This window comes from Mustela nigripes, chromosome 2 (assembly GCF_022355385.1).
Source record: "Mustela nigripes isolate SB6536 chromosome 2, MUSNIG.SB6536, whole genome shotgun sequence".
Taxonomy (NCBI): domain Eukaryota; kingdom Metazoa; phylum Chordata; class Mammalia; order Carnivora; family Mustelidae; genus Mustela; species Mustela nigripes.
The window spans coordinates 76,447,993-76,463,501 of NC_081558.1; the positions used below are offsets into that span (position 1 = coordinate 76,447,993).

At 41.2% G+C, this 15,509-nt stretch overlaps 1 protein-coding gene across 1 annotated transcript in view; it reads left to right on the forward strand.

Moving 5' to 3' along the window:
• The window catches only part of LOC132010478 (serine/threonine-protein kinase Nek10-like), a 116,142-nt gene that overhangs the window by 88,564 nt on the left and 12,069 nt on the right, over window positions 1-15,509 (forward strand). The window contains exons 9-10 of the mRNA XM_059388322.1: window positions 2,996-3,106; window positions 14,276-14,384. Of these exons, the coding sequence (XP_059244305.1) occupies window positions 2,996-3,106; window positions 14,276-14,384 (220 nt within the window). The remainder of the gene's footprint in view (window positions 1-2,995; window positions 3,107-14,275; window positions 14,385-15,509) is intronic.

Consider the following 15,509-nt stretch of genomic DNA (forward strand, 5'->3'; position numbering starts at 1 on the left):
TAGATGGGTGGTGAGAGACTTGCCTTTTCTAGAATCAGTTTCTTGATCGGTAATATTCGGGTAGTTTATGGGGCTATTGTGTTAAAGAAGATAAAGTATGTGAAGTTTTAATGTAAAATATTAAATGGTAGTAATGCTATAGCGGTGTGTTTGCTCTAGGATAATAGTTGTGTTAAAAGACACACTACCTCAGAAAATATCTTTGCAGGTTGCATAATGTTTTTAAACTCTGATTTCCTTACCTATAGACTAGTACCTGCTTTATAAGTTTATTGTGGGGAGAAAAGTGACTTAATACACATAAAGGAGTGATCATAGTAACTGGCACATACAAATCATAGGGATTACTATTCTGTTCTTAGTGTAATTGTCATTAAATATAATATAGTATATTTAATATAATACATTTAATATAATACATTTTCTGCGATTGAACAATGCCTGAGTCATCATTCTGTGTAAAATTTTAAATTCTTCCATGAAACTTTTAAAGATGGATGCTGTGTATAGTGACAATTTTTCCAGTAAGATAAAATATCTTTCTAATACTGCCCTGTGTATGAATCTTTAGTTCACTGTTAACTTATTCAAGAAAGCTTTTATGAGAATTAATTCAAGCAATCAGGAGCAATAAAAGCAACTTTAAGTTAACGAGAGTTTTATCAAGTTAAATAGCAAGGATTTTTAGGATATTTGAATTAGTAATCTCATACTGATAGCTGCCAGTGTTGGCGTAAGTCACTTTGGAAGGAAACTGAGGACCCACTGGTCTTCACGCCTTCCAAGTTTGCTGTGCAAACAATTAGGGGTATCAGAGGCTCGCTTCTGCCTCTCTCGTTGGCAATTAGAATCATGCAAGGCAACAACTAGACGGTCCTGGGCCAACACTGCCCTCTGGTGTTTAATTTTGGGAAGTGGCAACTTCCAGTGTCAAACAGTAGGGAATTACCAAATCCCAAAAGGTTATCTCCAGGCGCTTCTCCCATCCCTTCTCCACTCTTCCTTTGCTAGGAAATTGTGCAAATAACTCTTCTCTTCATTGTCTGGTCCTCCTCTTAGGTTAACCTCATTTCACTTTTGCTAATCTCTCATGCACACATATATCACGTATACTCATTTTCCTTCTCATCTGTCTTCCGACAATTTGCTCATTAATGCCAAGAAATCTCTGTCTCTCTCCCTCTCTCCACATTTCTTTATTTCCCTTTTCATTTTATGTAAAATGACAGCAATAATTATGACTATTTGCTGGGGATAGGGAGAGTGATTACATCTGGAGCAAGGTACAAGAATGCTATAGTATTGACATAAAAAGAGCTCAGTAGAGATTCAGTGCTGTCAATTTACAGAACCTTTCAGTATAATAAAGGGCTTCAGACCCTCCAGTAGAGTTTTGGTTCCTCTGTACTTAAACCTGCTTTGACTCAAACAGAGTCAAAGGACTGACTAGGATTATAGATGCATTGTAAAAGCACATTTCAATTATGTTGTTTCTCTGCTTATAGCATTACGGTGCTTATTAATGGGTCCCATAGTCTATTGTGTTTAGACTGATGAACAGTTTTTCTTTGGCTATAAAATCAGCTGTTGTGAACCTCCATTGACCCTATTTATTTCTCTGGTACCTTTTATACATTCCCCTGCTTCATGAAACTTCAATGAATAGACATTTCTTGTATTAACCAGGATATGGAATGCTGTATTATACTAATAAGCCCCCAAATCTTTTTGCTTGATACAATAGAGGCTTTATGTCTCACTTAGCTAAAGTTAGACAGGTCAGGTGGCCCTTGTGGCCTTGTGGCTATGCCATCTGGAATAGGTGGAATCCAAGCTCCTTGCCCAGGGTGGACAGGGATGGAGGAAACATACTGGCTTTGCATTTCCTCATCCTCAGAATGACACATATAATTTTCATTGGCCCAAAGTAGTCACAGGGCACCAAACATAAGCTCTAAGAGAGTATTAGAAAAATGGAGTGGGGGTGGGTAAATGATTGTCACTACCATGTTGCCTTTCTTTTGATGTAAACTTTGAATTATTGTCTTGGTTTTTTTTTTTTTTATTATTTGATTTGTTTGGTTTTGCTTTTACTCTTAAGAGCACCTACTACCATGTTTTCCTTCCCACTTAGCCATCTTTGTTCTTAGTGATTCTTTTTCATCTCCTTCCAGGTCCTCTCCATATTTTAAACAAACCAGACATTATTTGCACTCTGAAACCCCTTATCATTCTGACCCTATTTCTCTGCTCTCTTATCCTTCTCCCAAACTTTACTTCATCCCTCTGTGCTTTTCAGGATCTTTGGTTTCCTTGTCTAAATTCAACTGCAAAGCACTACAAAATCAATTTTTGAAATCCCCAGTTTCATCCAATCACCATATTTTCTAAGATTTTAAGAGGGACTTCCTACTAAGTTATTAAATCCAGCTCATCCTGGCCCAGCCCCAATGTATGCTCATTCATTTTCTTCTTCTTGACAAAACCGGTCCCTATAATCCGATTTCCCTCTATGTGAATATTCAGGAGCATCCACTGACAGACACAGGACTGCGTAGTAATGCAGATATGTACTTCCTGTTCTAAAGTATCAGATCCATCAGGACGAATGCCTTGCTTCCCGTGTTTAGCAAAATTTTAGGCATGACGTAAGCACTAAACATCTGCTAGAATGCATATTTCCTTGTGAAGTCTCTTTTACCAAATTCAATTTATAGGTGCAATGTTGTTGTTATGTGAAAATAATACCAGTAAAATGAAAGAACAATAGGGTAAATAGAAGCAGCCTTTTGAAAGAGAGAAGAGCAACATATTCCTTCTGGATTATGGAATGAAACAAGATCACACCTCACCATGCTATTTGAAGTAGAATTTTTATTCTTTTTTAGTCCGTTGAATTAAGGTTGTTACACTGACCTTCAGTGAATACTTCCTGGGAGTCATCTGTGCAGTGTTAATAATTTGCTTATAATAATTGTTTTCTCATTTTATGCAGCTTCCTCCAGCTTTGCACCACAATTTGAAAAGAAGGGTTATAGAGAGATTCAAGAAATCCCTCTTCAGCCAGCAGAGTAACCCTTGCAATTTGAAATCTGAAATTAAAAAGGTACAGTATTCAACACCTAGGAGTTCTTCTCTGGCTAACAAAAACACATCAGAAGAGCTAAATTTTATACCTTCTCTGCTTTGTACTTTAAACTCTATCCTCTGTTAAAGGATGTTATCATTGTTTTAGTCCTTTCAAGCTGTTATAAAAAAGACACCATAAACTGGGGAGTTTATAAACCTCAGAGGTTGCTCACAGTTCTGGAAGCTGGAAGTTCAACATCAAGGTGCCAGCATAGTCAGGTTTGGTACAAGCCCTCTTCCCAGTTACAGGCTTGTGACTTCTGTCCCCGCTTGGCAAAGGAGGCAAGGAAACTGTCTGGGGCCTCTTCAAAGAGCACTTTTTGTAAGAGCACTCCAGGGCTCTGTCCTATGGCCTAACTACCTTGCAATGACCCTGTGACCCTGTCTCCCAATACATTCACCTGGGGGGTTAGGTTTCAGCATAGGAATTTAAGGGGATGCGAACATTCAGACCATAGCACTGCTTATGGTATGAAATTGAGGATGTCTTTGCTTCTGATTTTCTCACCTTTATTTCTGTGGCCGTCATCTCAGAAGCTTAATAGGAAGTTCTTTCGATATGATGACTTATTTTCCTAAGAATAAATGTCTTTAAATATCTTTAATCAAAAAATATAATTTAGCCTTTTTTTTTTTTTTAACGATTTTTATTTATTTATTTGAGAGAGAGACAGAGAGCATGAGCAAGGAGAAGGTCAGAGGGAGAAGCCGACTCCCCGTGGAGCTGGGAGCCCGATGTGGGACTCGATCCTGGGACTCCGGGATCATGACCTGAGCCGAAGGAAGTTGTCCAACCAACTGAGCCACCCAGGCGTCCCTAATTTAGCCTTTTTAAAGAGAATTCTATCCCACTATTTTATTAGAACATTCTCCAACAAGCCTCTAAATTGAGCTGTGCTACTCTGGACAAGTAATTTAACCATCTGAAGCTGTGATTTTGATCACCTACGAGGGTGGAATGAACCACTATTGACTGTTGAACAACATGGGGACTAGGCACTGATCCCCTGCTCCTGCACAGCTGAAAGTCTATATATATATATAAAATTTATTCATGTTAGAGAGAAAGAGACCATTAGCACGTGCCAGTGAGGGAGGAGCAGAGGGAGAGAGAGAATCTCAAGCAGATGCCCCTGAGTGTGGAGCCAGCCTTGGGGCTTGATCTCATGACCCATAAGATCACAACCTGGGCCACAATCAAGAGTCAGACGCTTAACCAACTGAGCCAGCCAGGTTCCCTGAAAATCCGAGTATAACTTTTGACTCCCTAAAACCTTAACTAAGTGCTCGCTATTCACCAGAAGTCTTGCCAATAGCATAACCAGGGGATTGACACACATTTTGTATGTTATATATTATGTATTGTATGCTTACAATAAAGTGAGCTAGAAATAAGAAATATTCAAAAAAATCACAAGAAGGAGAAAATACATTTACAGTACTATACTATAAGAAGTCCACATATAAGGGGCACCTGGGTGGCTCAGTGGGTTAAAGCCTCTGCCTTCAGCTCGGGTCATGATCTCAGGGTCCTGGGATATTGGGCTCTCTGCTCAGCGGGGAGCCTGCTTCCTCCTCTCTCTCTCTGCCTGCTTCTCTGCATACTTGTGATCTCTGTCAAATAAATAAATTAAAAAAAAAAAAAAAAGAAGTCCACATATAAGTGGACCCATGCAGTTCAAACCCATGTTGTTTATGAGCCAACTGTATTTTTAAGCTTCTTTCCATCTTCGATATTCTATGATCTCCTAGACCTCGGGTGTTAGTAAATATTTCTGTTCACATACACAAAATCGAAATCACAGAGAAGTTAAATCAACCAGACAGAAGGGAAATTATTTATCTCTAATGAGCACAACTTGATGACAAGAAACCCCTTTGTCCTGGCTGGCAGCCATTTCCATACATCCCTTGGAGGTGGTCACAAGCTCCTGTCCTGGAAAGACTTGAGGCCCAAGCAGTTTGGGCCATTTTAATTTATCTATCTTTATCTATCTCTCTATCTGTTTGTCTGTCTATCATCTGTTTTATCGTCTTCTTAAACCTTGAAATAGTCACATGGCCAATGAACTTCTTTCTTTAAAGTTTGTCCTGTCCTGGATCCAGGCTTAAGCATAAATATACTCCTTATTCAGGCAGTACGATGGACTCTGGTGAGAAATGCAAACAGTGCGTTTGCTCTGTTGCCTTCCCTCTGTGGTGTCTGCAGCTACACAAACAGGAGATGAGAAAAGAGATAGCAGTGGCAGGTAAACAAGACAGAAACCTATCTCATCAGAGATGAAAGAGCACAATTCCTTTCACGGGTTGTGTTGGCAGATCAGGCCCAGAAACAAAGCTCGAAGAGCTCGAAACAAGTGGATGAGACTGCGGATATTTGTTTTATGATATTCACATATTGTACCGTGAGTACCAATAAACATATTTTAGGAAGACAGAGGCTCAAATCTCCCATGAAAATATTACGTGTTGCTAGGTTTTAATATTCTTATTAAAATGATATACAGAATAATCCAGTTTGTACACAAATTTATTTTAATAGAAATCCCAGCTTTAAGAGATGAAAAGTGCCCACAGCAGACTGTCTGATGCATAGAGGTGCCTCCAGCTCTTCCCCAATGCTGTGATTTTCCGCTCATGCACATCCTTAAAACAGATCGCTTGCTCTTTTGTTACTGAGGTATACTGGTTTGCATCCCTCCCTTGCTGTGTTTCTTGTCTCTCCTGATAGAAAAAATATTCTCTTTCGTTAAAATGGCTCCACCTGCCTTGGTGGCCTACCCCTGTACAGTGGCAGCTTCTCTTAGAGCACTTACCTTCTGTCCTTGGTTTGGGGAATGAAAATGGATTAATGAGGTGGTAGAGGGCATTCAGGGAGCCTGGGTGTGGGAACCCAAGGGGGCATAGACTTAGCCTTCTTTTCACTGACGTTTAGAGGCAGTTTAAATTCTCCTGTGAGGAATGCTATGGTCCCCTTCTCTGATAATTACAAGCTGTGGTGGTTCATACCATCATGGTGTTTACCCTCCTGATCGTGGAGGCAGGCCTCGTTTTCTGTGCGGAAACTGATCTTCTGCCTGGAATATTAACATGCTTCCTACTTTCCACCACTGAACTGAGAGGCCAGCTCCTCCATAAAACTCTCCCTTGATTTTCCCTGTTGAGAATTCATCTCCCCTTTCTCTGTGCTTCAGGTACTTTTTCACTGTCTTGTTGTGGGTTTTTTTTTTTTTAATTTTTAAAGTTTTTTAAAGATTTTATTTATTTATCTGACAGAGAGAGACAGAGTGAGAGAGGAAACACAAGCAGGGGGAGTGGGAGAGGGAGAAGCAGGCTCCCCGCTGAGCAGGGAGCCCAATGCAGGGCTTGATCCCAGGACCCTGAGATCATGACCTGAGCCGAAGGCAGATGCCCAACGACTGAGCTACCCAGGTGCCCCTCACACTGTTATGTTTCAAATAGCTTTTTATGTAGCTTACATTTTTGTTGCCCCCCAAATCAGTGGGAGTGTTATATTCATCTTTGATTACCTGCAGTCTTGCACAGTGCTTGGCACACGATAGAGCTCAATGTATGATCGTTGAATACAGAATATATTCTATGTTGACAAATAAATTCTGTGTAATATTGTCTATTTTGGGTCTCTTCTTTATTGATGTATATAACATATTATATGACATACATTGACATATACCATATTTATATGGATATAAAAAGAAGCCCTCCTGCCCTCATTTAAACACAAATGAGAAGCGTCTGTGGCCTCTGTTTTTCTCCTGTTCTGGTCTAATCTTTTGTTCGTGACAATTTTTGTTAGAAATGGATTTTTATCCCCAGCATAATCTTGGTGGAGTGGACAGTTAGTCTTTTTGACTAATAGTCACCCACCCCAGGGCGTGGAAGAAGCAAGCAGTGATAGTTCATAAAATGCACTTGATTTTCACCTTCCCCTCTGAAACTTGTCCTGAGATCCAGGGAGTCCATGTCTCCAGTTTGAGGAATCATTATGGGGTGATTGTGCCTTCTGATGAATGGCCCGAGACCCAGCAGGATATACCGAAGAGTGAAAGAATAGAAAAGCCGTTTCCTAAGAAACTAAGCTCTTCATTTATGACTTACCTAAGCTGATCCTCTGTCCAATCTGCTCAACCTTGGCTAAAAATTGTGAGGGGAATAAAATTGTATAGTGTTTTGGGAAACTAGGATTTTCGGCATGGGAGAGAGGAGAAAGAGAAACAAGATGGAATATATTAATTCAAATTAGAATTGGAGATCCCAGTATGAATGAGTATGGATTCATGATAAATCTTTCTTAAAAATGCACGTATATCCTAATATTTTTGCTAAGTCGTCTTGAAACTAAGGAAGCAACAGTGACCTCCCTTAGCACTCGTGCCTTCTCGGAGGTACGGCTGACTGCCAATAGAGCTAGAGCAGGGACTAAATTAGGTGGAATGTCTTGACATAATAGGTTGTGTAGTGAGGATGCCATCAAGGATTACTGAGGATGTGTCAAAAGGACTCAGGCACCAACTTCAAGAGGCTCCCACTGGCTAGCTATTGGATAATTAGCGCATCGATAAGAATAATGACTGCAATGGATTGAAAGAATTAACTAAAGTTTAAATCTAAGAGTTCATGACAGAAAAAGAAAAATCCTTCATTAGTTTCCTTTGGAGGATGCTAAGTAACCAACTCTTTACTTTGAAAATTATTTACAAAAGGAACGAATCAAGCATTTATTGTATCCCTATGAATTCTATCCCAGGGGTAACTAAATGGATGAAGGGGAAATTTCTTATTAAAGTAGTCCTTCAGCTAATAAGAACTAGAGGAATAAAATAAACATTGCCGTTCTGCAGCCTCTAGTGGAATGATGGATCAAGACATCACCCCAGTGGCTTGCTAATGTCCCAAAAAAGAGGCAGCCAGACGTTGTACGACTCCTGATGCATGTGCAGTACCATCCAGGAAGTATATTTGCTAAAGGCTTGGATCTGCATCCGAGGAAGCCTCCCAACTGTGGTTTTTGGAAATAAAGTCACTGGAACACGACCACACGCCCTCCCTCACGTATTGTCTGTGGTCACACTCACCACCACGTAGGCACAGTTGAGTGGCCATGACACAGACTACATGGCCTGTAAATCTGTCAGTATTTCCTATCTCACCCTTTACCAAAGAAATTTACCAGCCCCTGCTCTACCTCAAGCTATGCACGTGTAGCAGATACATGGGACGAGAGAACATGTGAAATGACACCATGGAGATAAGCAGGAAATCCAGACTAGGGAATCGTACAGGAATTTCTTATATAAAGAAATTGCAAGGAAAGACGAGCATTTCTCTTTGGTTCCTAATCTGTACTTCAACTCAGATCAGCAAGGTCAAGCTTACCTGATTCAGGAGCTGGCAATCTCTAATTCCCAACTCCAGGTTTCTGGCTCTTTTCCAGATAGCAGATTGCTCCTCTCTTCATGCTTTAATTAATGTCTCTTGATGCACATAATAATTATGCTTATATTTGCCTAGCCCTTGTCAGGGCCCCATGGAGGCATCATAAATCAGCAGTGCCCAGCGCGAACCTGTTTGGACCGGTGGAGAAGATCCTAGTGCAGGGCTCTTCCGCCCATCAGGGTCAGGCCATTGTTCATTTTCTCCCTGGATACCACCTTCAGTGTCTGAATGGAGGTCCTGGGAGGAGGAGGAGCTCATGGTTGGAAATAGCACAGGACAGTGGTTTGCCAGCCTTTGCTAAGTTATGGAATTCTTTGCTAAACACGATCTTTGGTGGAAATGTAAACAGCAGGGCAGCAAGGCTGCTTCTGGGGGAAGTAGGGTTGAGGGCAGGGATGCGATGTGCATCCTATGGACATGATGATGGACCATCCCTTTGAAGGCACCATGCATACGTGTACGTGGGCACTTCCGTATCAGAGAAAAGGGAGTAGAAATACTGGACACGTCTGTTAACAAAGCAGCCTACAGAAACCTCATAAAAAAGAACAAAAAGGAGCTGTAGGTTAGAAAAGATGAAAAATAAGACAATATATTATGTCTTAACATATTATAACTAAGTCGTAGAGGACAGCAAAACCTAAAGGAAAAAAAGGTCAGTGCCGGTGAGTGCCGTGTGATGTGACACGTTAAAAACTCTATCCTTTCTAGCCTCTAATTTCATTTGTGCTATTTCATTTCTTTTCTACGTCAGCTGATTAGATGCCACATAATTGGTGTAGTTGTTCTGCAGCAAAGATCACCTTATTTTATGATATGGAAGAGAAGATACAGTTTGGGGAATTTAATGAAGATTACAGTTTGTGTTTCTCTTTTAGGTTTGGCCTAAAAAGTACTAGAATCTCAATCGAACAATGAAGTGCTAAAATTGCTCAATACTTGCTCAAAATCAGTTGAGTGAGTTTTGGGGGAGAGGGAGTAGTAACAGTGATACAGTCTGTTCTCTTTAATATTTGCTTGGCTCTGTTTCAAAAGTGTGTACAGTCATTGACTCTTTTGAACTGTAGATGTTTATTCAGAGCAGGAGACCCCTTTCATGTCAGTTCAGAAAGAGGGTCTTAAGCATTCTTCCAAAGAGAACATATATGCCAAAGATGGGAGTACCCCTCTAAGCTGAATGTTTGAGAGGCAAGAGAGGGCCGACATGGCACTGGCCCAGGACTGCTGGACCACCTCGGGGCCTCTGCCCACCATAGGGGCTGCTCTGAACCGTTCCGTGGTAGCATCCATAGTCCCCCTATGTGGTGAGCCTTTTCTAGCCTATCTGGTGTGTCCACCTTCTTCTTCCTTCCTACATCTGCATCGCTATCACTGGAGGCATGTTTTCCTTCTGCTCAGTCTTTAAATCTTGCGGTCACGTTCAGCTGCTCCATGTTATTTCTTTTGTCCCCTAGGTCATTAACACCTGCATCGTCTTCCCGTAGGCAGTTTTGCTCGCCTTTTGATGTTAAAGCCCTAGGTGAAAGCCCTGGTTCTGCCACTTACCAGCTATGACCCTTGAGCAAATTCCATTTCAATGTCCCCATCTGTAAACCTGAGATAATGCTTAACTTAGAGGTAGTTGTAGGAACCAAACAGAACATCTGATGTGTCTGGAATGTTTAAGGACTCAGTAAGTGGCTGTAGGAGCTACTGGTGTTTTTAGGGGAGGGTATTCGATCTTCTTCTTGGCTACCACCTGGTTCAACGTCTTAACGCTTCTCTGGGCAGCTTCTTGGCTGACTTCCCTGTTCTCCAATCCATCTTGCCAGACCGAGTTTCTAAACATACCGGCTCTTCTTCTTCTTCTTCTTCTTTTTTTTAAGCATACCAAAAAACCTTGTAAGCCTCCAGTTTCCTGCCTCACCATCTAAACACTGGCACCCAGCGTACTAGGCCCCCATTATGTGCAGGAGCTTCCACCTGGATGTCCCCAGCCCATGCAGACTGCTGGTACACATCGCACCAGAATGACTGTTTCCTTCTTTCTTTCTTTTTTTTTTTTTTTTTTTAAGATTTTATTTATTTATTTGACACAGAGAGATCACAAGTAGGCAGAGAGGCAGGCAGAGAGAGAGGAAGGGAAGCAGGCTCCCTGCTGAGCAGAGAGCCCGACATGGGACTCGATCCCGGGACCCTGACCCGAGCTGAAGGCAGAGGTTTAACCCACTGAGCCACCCAGGCGCCCAGAATGACTGTTTCAGAACAGAAATCTGACCAGGTCATATAAGCACCCACCCCCACAGACACACAGAGAGCTGTTCAGAGGCTCTAAGTAGAAACTGCCAAATCACCCCCACAGTATTCCCAGTCCCATTTGGTCCGAGGCCTGCCCACCCCTCGGTCCTCCTCTCATCCCTCTCCCCTTCTTCACCGTCTCATACCAGCCGCAGATCCCGTCTGTCCACCATGCAGCCTCCTCCTGAGTCTTTGCAGATGCTCATGTTCCCGCCTTTCCAGATCTTCCCGCTGCATCCTCCTCCCATTCTTTCCCATTCTTTCAGTTCTCAGTGCGTCATTTTTTCAGGAAAGCCCTTCCTGTCTAAGTTGAACCTGCCCATTACATCTGAGAACCACCGGCCCGTCCTTGAGTGCATTCCGCACAGTTGTAATTTCACGTAGATTCAGAGGAACACTTCACAGCTATAGTCCTCCCTAACTAGGAAGTAAGCTCTGAGAGTACAATTTTTTAAAAAGATTCTAATTTATTTCAGAGAGAGAGAGAGAGAGAGAGAATGAGAGAAAAAGAGAGCATGAGAGGGAATAGGTCAGAGGGAGAAGGAGACTCCCTGCCAAGCAGGGAGCCCGATGAGGGACTCAATCCCGGGACTCCAGGATTATGACCCGAGCCAAAGGCAGTCGCTTAACCAACTGAGCCACCCAGGTGCCCCCTGAGAGTAGAATTTTTGGCCACCATTGGTTGTTTTCATTGTTTGGATCTGTGACACATAAGAGTTGATAAAAATCCCCACTGAATCAATGAACAGCATTTGCCTTTCTCTCTCCAACCTAGATCCCCTCACCTCTATAACATGGACTCGTGTCATCACCCTTTCATCACCTTGCTACTGCTAGGCAGGGCCCAGCCTTTCCCCCCAAGTTCCACTCACCTGAAATGTCTGCGTCCCTTCCCTGCATCCACCAAATCCATCCTTCAAGGCTCGATTCCAGTGCTTCTGCTACAGAGCTCTGAAAATCATGTTGGTCTTTTTGGAAGCTCAGAACTCCCCACCTCATTCTACACTTCATAGTTTATTCTCCTCCTTGTTCGTGTACATGAGCCCATTTTTCCAGCCACATGGAAAGCCACGTCCTTGCTGTGTCCTCCTTGGTGCCTGGCACGGTGCTAACAAGCTGGATAGATCACTGGTATATGAGATCCAGTGATTTCCAACTCTGTTTTGCAAGACATGCTCAGAGCATGACACAGAGGTAAGGGGCAAAAAAAGATGTGCTGAAAGAATGTGTATGTCAGAAAATAGAACTGCAAGAAGTTCTGGGAAGTTTCTGGAAGAAAAATAAATGTACCTGGGACTTAAACACAAGACCAATGAATTTTAGTCCTTGGCTTCATCCATGGGGCCCATCCCTCTGAGGATTTACAGTTCTTAAGCTGAGGGAGACTGTTAATGGAGGAGGCACCGGCATCCTCAAACGCTCTTCTTTTCAAGGTTTGAATCAATGAAAAGGACTGGTCTTTATTTTCATAAAATGGCTATCTTGACCGCCCAGCTCACAATTCACACATTTCACTGTGCAGCTTTAAACACCTTCCTGTCTGTGAACAAGCTGGGATTCCAAGGTGTTTATTTAATAATTAAGTTGACTTAACTAAGCTTTCTATAATTAGAATGAGCATTTCAGGCAGCCAAATTACTGCTATGTTCAACCACATGAAAAACAATGCCATCTGAAGTCATTTGGAAGGCAATACCAGGAAATCATTCTCAGCATTGCAAGACATATCAAGAAACTTAGTTGGAGCAACCTACTAACATGGTTATGAGAAATAGAGTGCTTAGGCCTACCTCTGTGGCATCCTAATAACAATGATGAGAATGTTACTAAGGCATGTGACCATCAGATCCTCCTGCACCGCAAATGCATTGCAATCTTACGATCTTGTCATTTTACAGATGGGCTATTCATTTTATCAGTTGTCAGTGAAGCAAGGAAAATAATTTTTCAAGAATAACAAAGGATGGAACCATAGTTTTTTTCTTGGAGTGTAGTCTTCTCTGGCAGCATGGATACTGGCAAACACAGAAATACTTTGTATTTGTAGTGTCCAAAGTACACAGATGGAATAATGATCAGTTACTCATAGGAAATGTTCTTATTAAGGTATAAAATGCAGAATGCATCCAGTGAGGAACCTGTACGGCTCTGTGGACTTCCATGTACATACTCATCTGGGGGATCGCCACTCACTTCACTAGGTAGAACACTTCCTGTACTGAAGAAGGCTCCTGCCTCCCTTTTCCTGGTCAGATCCCATCTTCTGCCATAACATAATTATTATCTTCATCTTCATCGCCACTCTTTAGTTTTGTCTGCTTGTGAAAATTCCTCTATGTGAAGTTATACATTACCTCTTCTTTGGTGTTTTTGGCTTCTTTTGCTCAACATTCATTCATGTTGCTGTTTTTTGTGCTTTGCAGAATCCCAGTGTATAAACACACCACAATCTATCTATTTTTCCATCTGTGGACATTTGGGTTTTCTTCAGTTTTGGGTCAGAGGTCCTCACGTGTCTTGTGTGTATACCTAAGAGTGGAATTACAGAGTCATACAGTAAACATTGTATCTTAATGAATACTGCCAGTTTTCTCAAGTGATTGAACCATGACGTATTCTAATTCATTAGCAGAATATGGGAATCAAAGGTAACTGCTGTTGCATAGTCTAAATTGTGCCATTTATTTCTGGTTTATTAGTAAGAATTGGCATTTTAAAATTATGTTATATTAACATAGGCATGAAAACTTGACCAGCTCAAGTGCTGGTTGGAATTAAAGGTAAAAGAAGTTTGTAAAATGTTTATAGCCTAAAATTCCACTTTAAAAATTCAGCTTTGTGGGAGACCATCAAACAATTGGAACTTTAATAAAGTCTGTCATTTAGTGAATTACTGTCTCCTTTAGAGTGTTGGGGATTAATGTTTGGAGATTAAAATTAAGCAATGGTAATTTAGAAAAATGTGTTAAGAAACTTGTTTGCCTCAGTCAATCAAGAAGGCTTTGTTTAGAGGAGATACACAAAAAACAGTGATGATGTGGACTAATAAGCATATCATTCTGCTGAATAATTGAGTTTATTTCTCATACACCTGATACAAAGAACATTTTGATGTCCCAAGCCTATGCCATTATTTTTCTATCCATTTTTATCTTGCTCTCATAAACCCATAAAGTGCAGAGTTGTTTTTATTTTTTTTCATGTGACCAGGGAATTGTCTACCTTGCTTTCACTGTAATTTGCCTGCCTCTGATTTAGAAGTTCTTTTGAAAGGAAAATGTGCCTTTCTCTGTTTACAAGAGATCGAAAACCACCAGCAGTAAATTCTCCATGCCGAGACATAGGGAAAGAGGTCTCCTGTCATTCGCTTCTGACGGTAGAATAACATGTGGCTTTGCCTTTTCTGTTCCAGTTATCCCAGGGATCTCCAGAACCCATTGAGCCCAACTTTTTCACAGCAGATTACCATTTATTACATCGCCCATCGGGTGGAAACAACTTGTCCCCAGATGACCCGACAGGTAATGGTCTTCACCACAGGAAATCTGACGTTCATAAGTAAATATATTGTTTGGATCAACAGCTATCCTTAAAAGATTATCTTCAATTTAAAAGAAAAATAGAGCTTATTTTGATTATCTATGGCAATAGTTGGAAGAGATATACAGTACGAGTACAGAAGTTCCCTGCAAGGTTTATCATGCCCTGTTGTGGCAGCTTCTTTGATCATTTATTAATTCCATAAACAACAGCAGAATCGGTTTGAGTGGATTGTATTTCCTTTTATTTCTTCTTATCTGATGATGGGGAATCAAATGCCCAAAAGCATCCAGGGAGATAAAAAACAGAAATGAAGACTTTGAATATTCAAAAGGAAGAACATTCGAAACTTACGTGGAGGAGCTATATCACACATATTTAATTTGATTTTCTTTTTTGCATTAATCTCACATAGGGAGACTATGTAGCATGGGGATTAAAGGTGCAGATTCTCAAAACCTGGATGCCTAAACTTGAATCTCAGCTCCAGTATTTAGTAGTTGACCTTGGGCAAATTATTTGACCTCTTGAACCCCAGTTTTCTTGCCTATAAAATGGAGGTAAATGTGGTACTTGCACTATGGGGTGATAATGAGAATCAGTGTGAACATATAAAAGGTACTTGACCATTAGCAGGAGCTCAGCATAAAGTAGCTCTTCTCATCATAACTGAACTCTCAGAAGAGGTCTTCAAACTACTCTGAGGCTTCAAGGTTCCTTAATAATTTTCAAATACCTACAAACTATAGTTACATCACTCAGTTGCATAGACAGAAATTACGGTTTAAAGGGAGATTCTCCATCACCTCACTCCTCAATTTAGGCAAGTCATTTCATGTATTAATCTCAAACTTTCCCTATGTCTTGGACTCCTGGGATAAAGCCAACCTGTAGGCCGAATTTTGTTTAAAATAGTCCCTGAGAAACCCGCAAGAGCAAGATGAACTCTTGGCTAAAGTCTTTTGCTTTGAAAAACACCCCTAGGGCAGGTCAGTCAGTTTGTAGGCCAGACTTCTTATAGGAGTGATACTGATGATACCAGGAGCTCTGGTGGAAATCTCGGAGTGGCCTGAGAGACCGTCGGCAGATGTCCAGGGAAGCTGGAG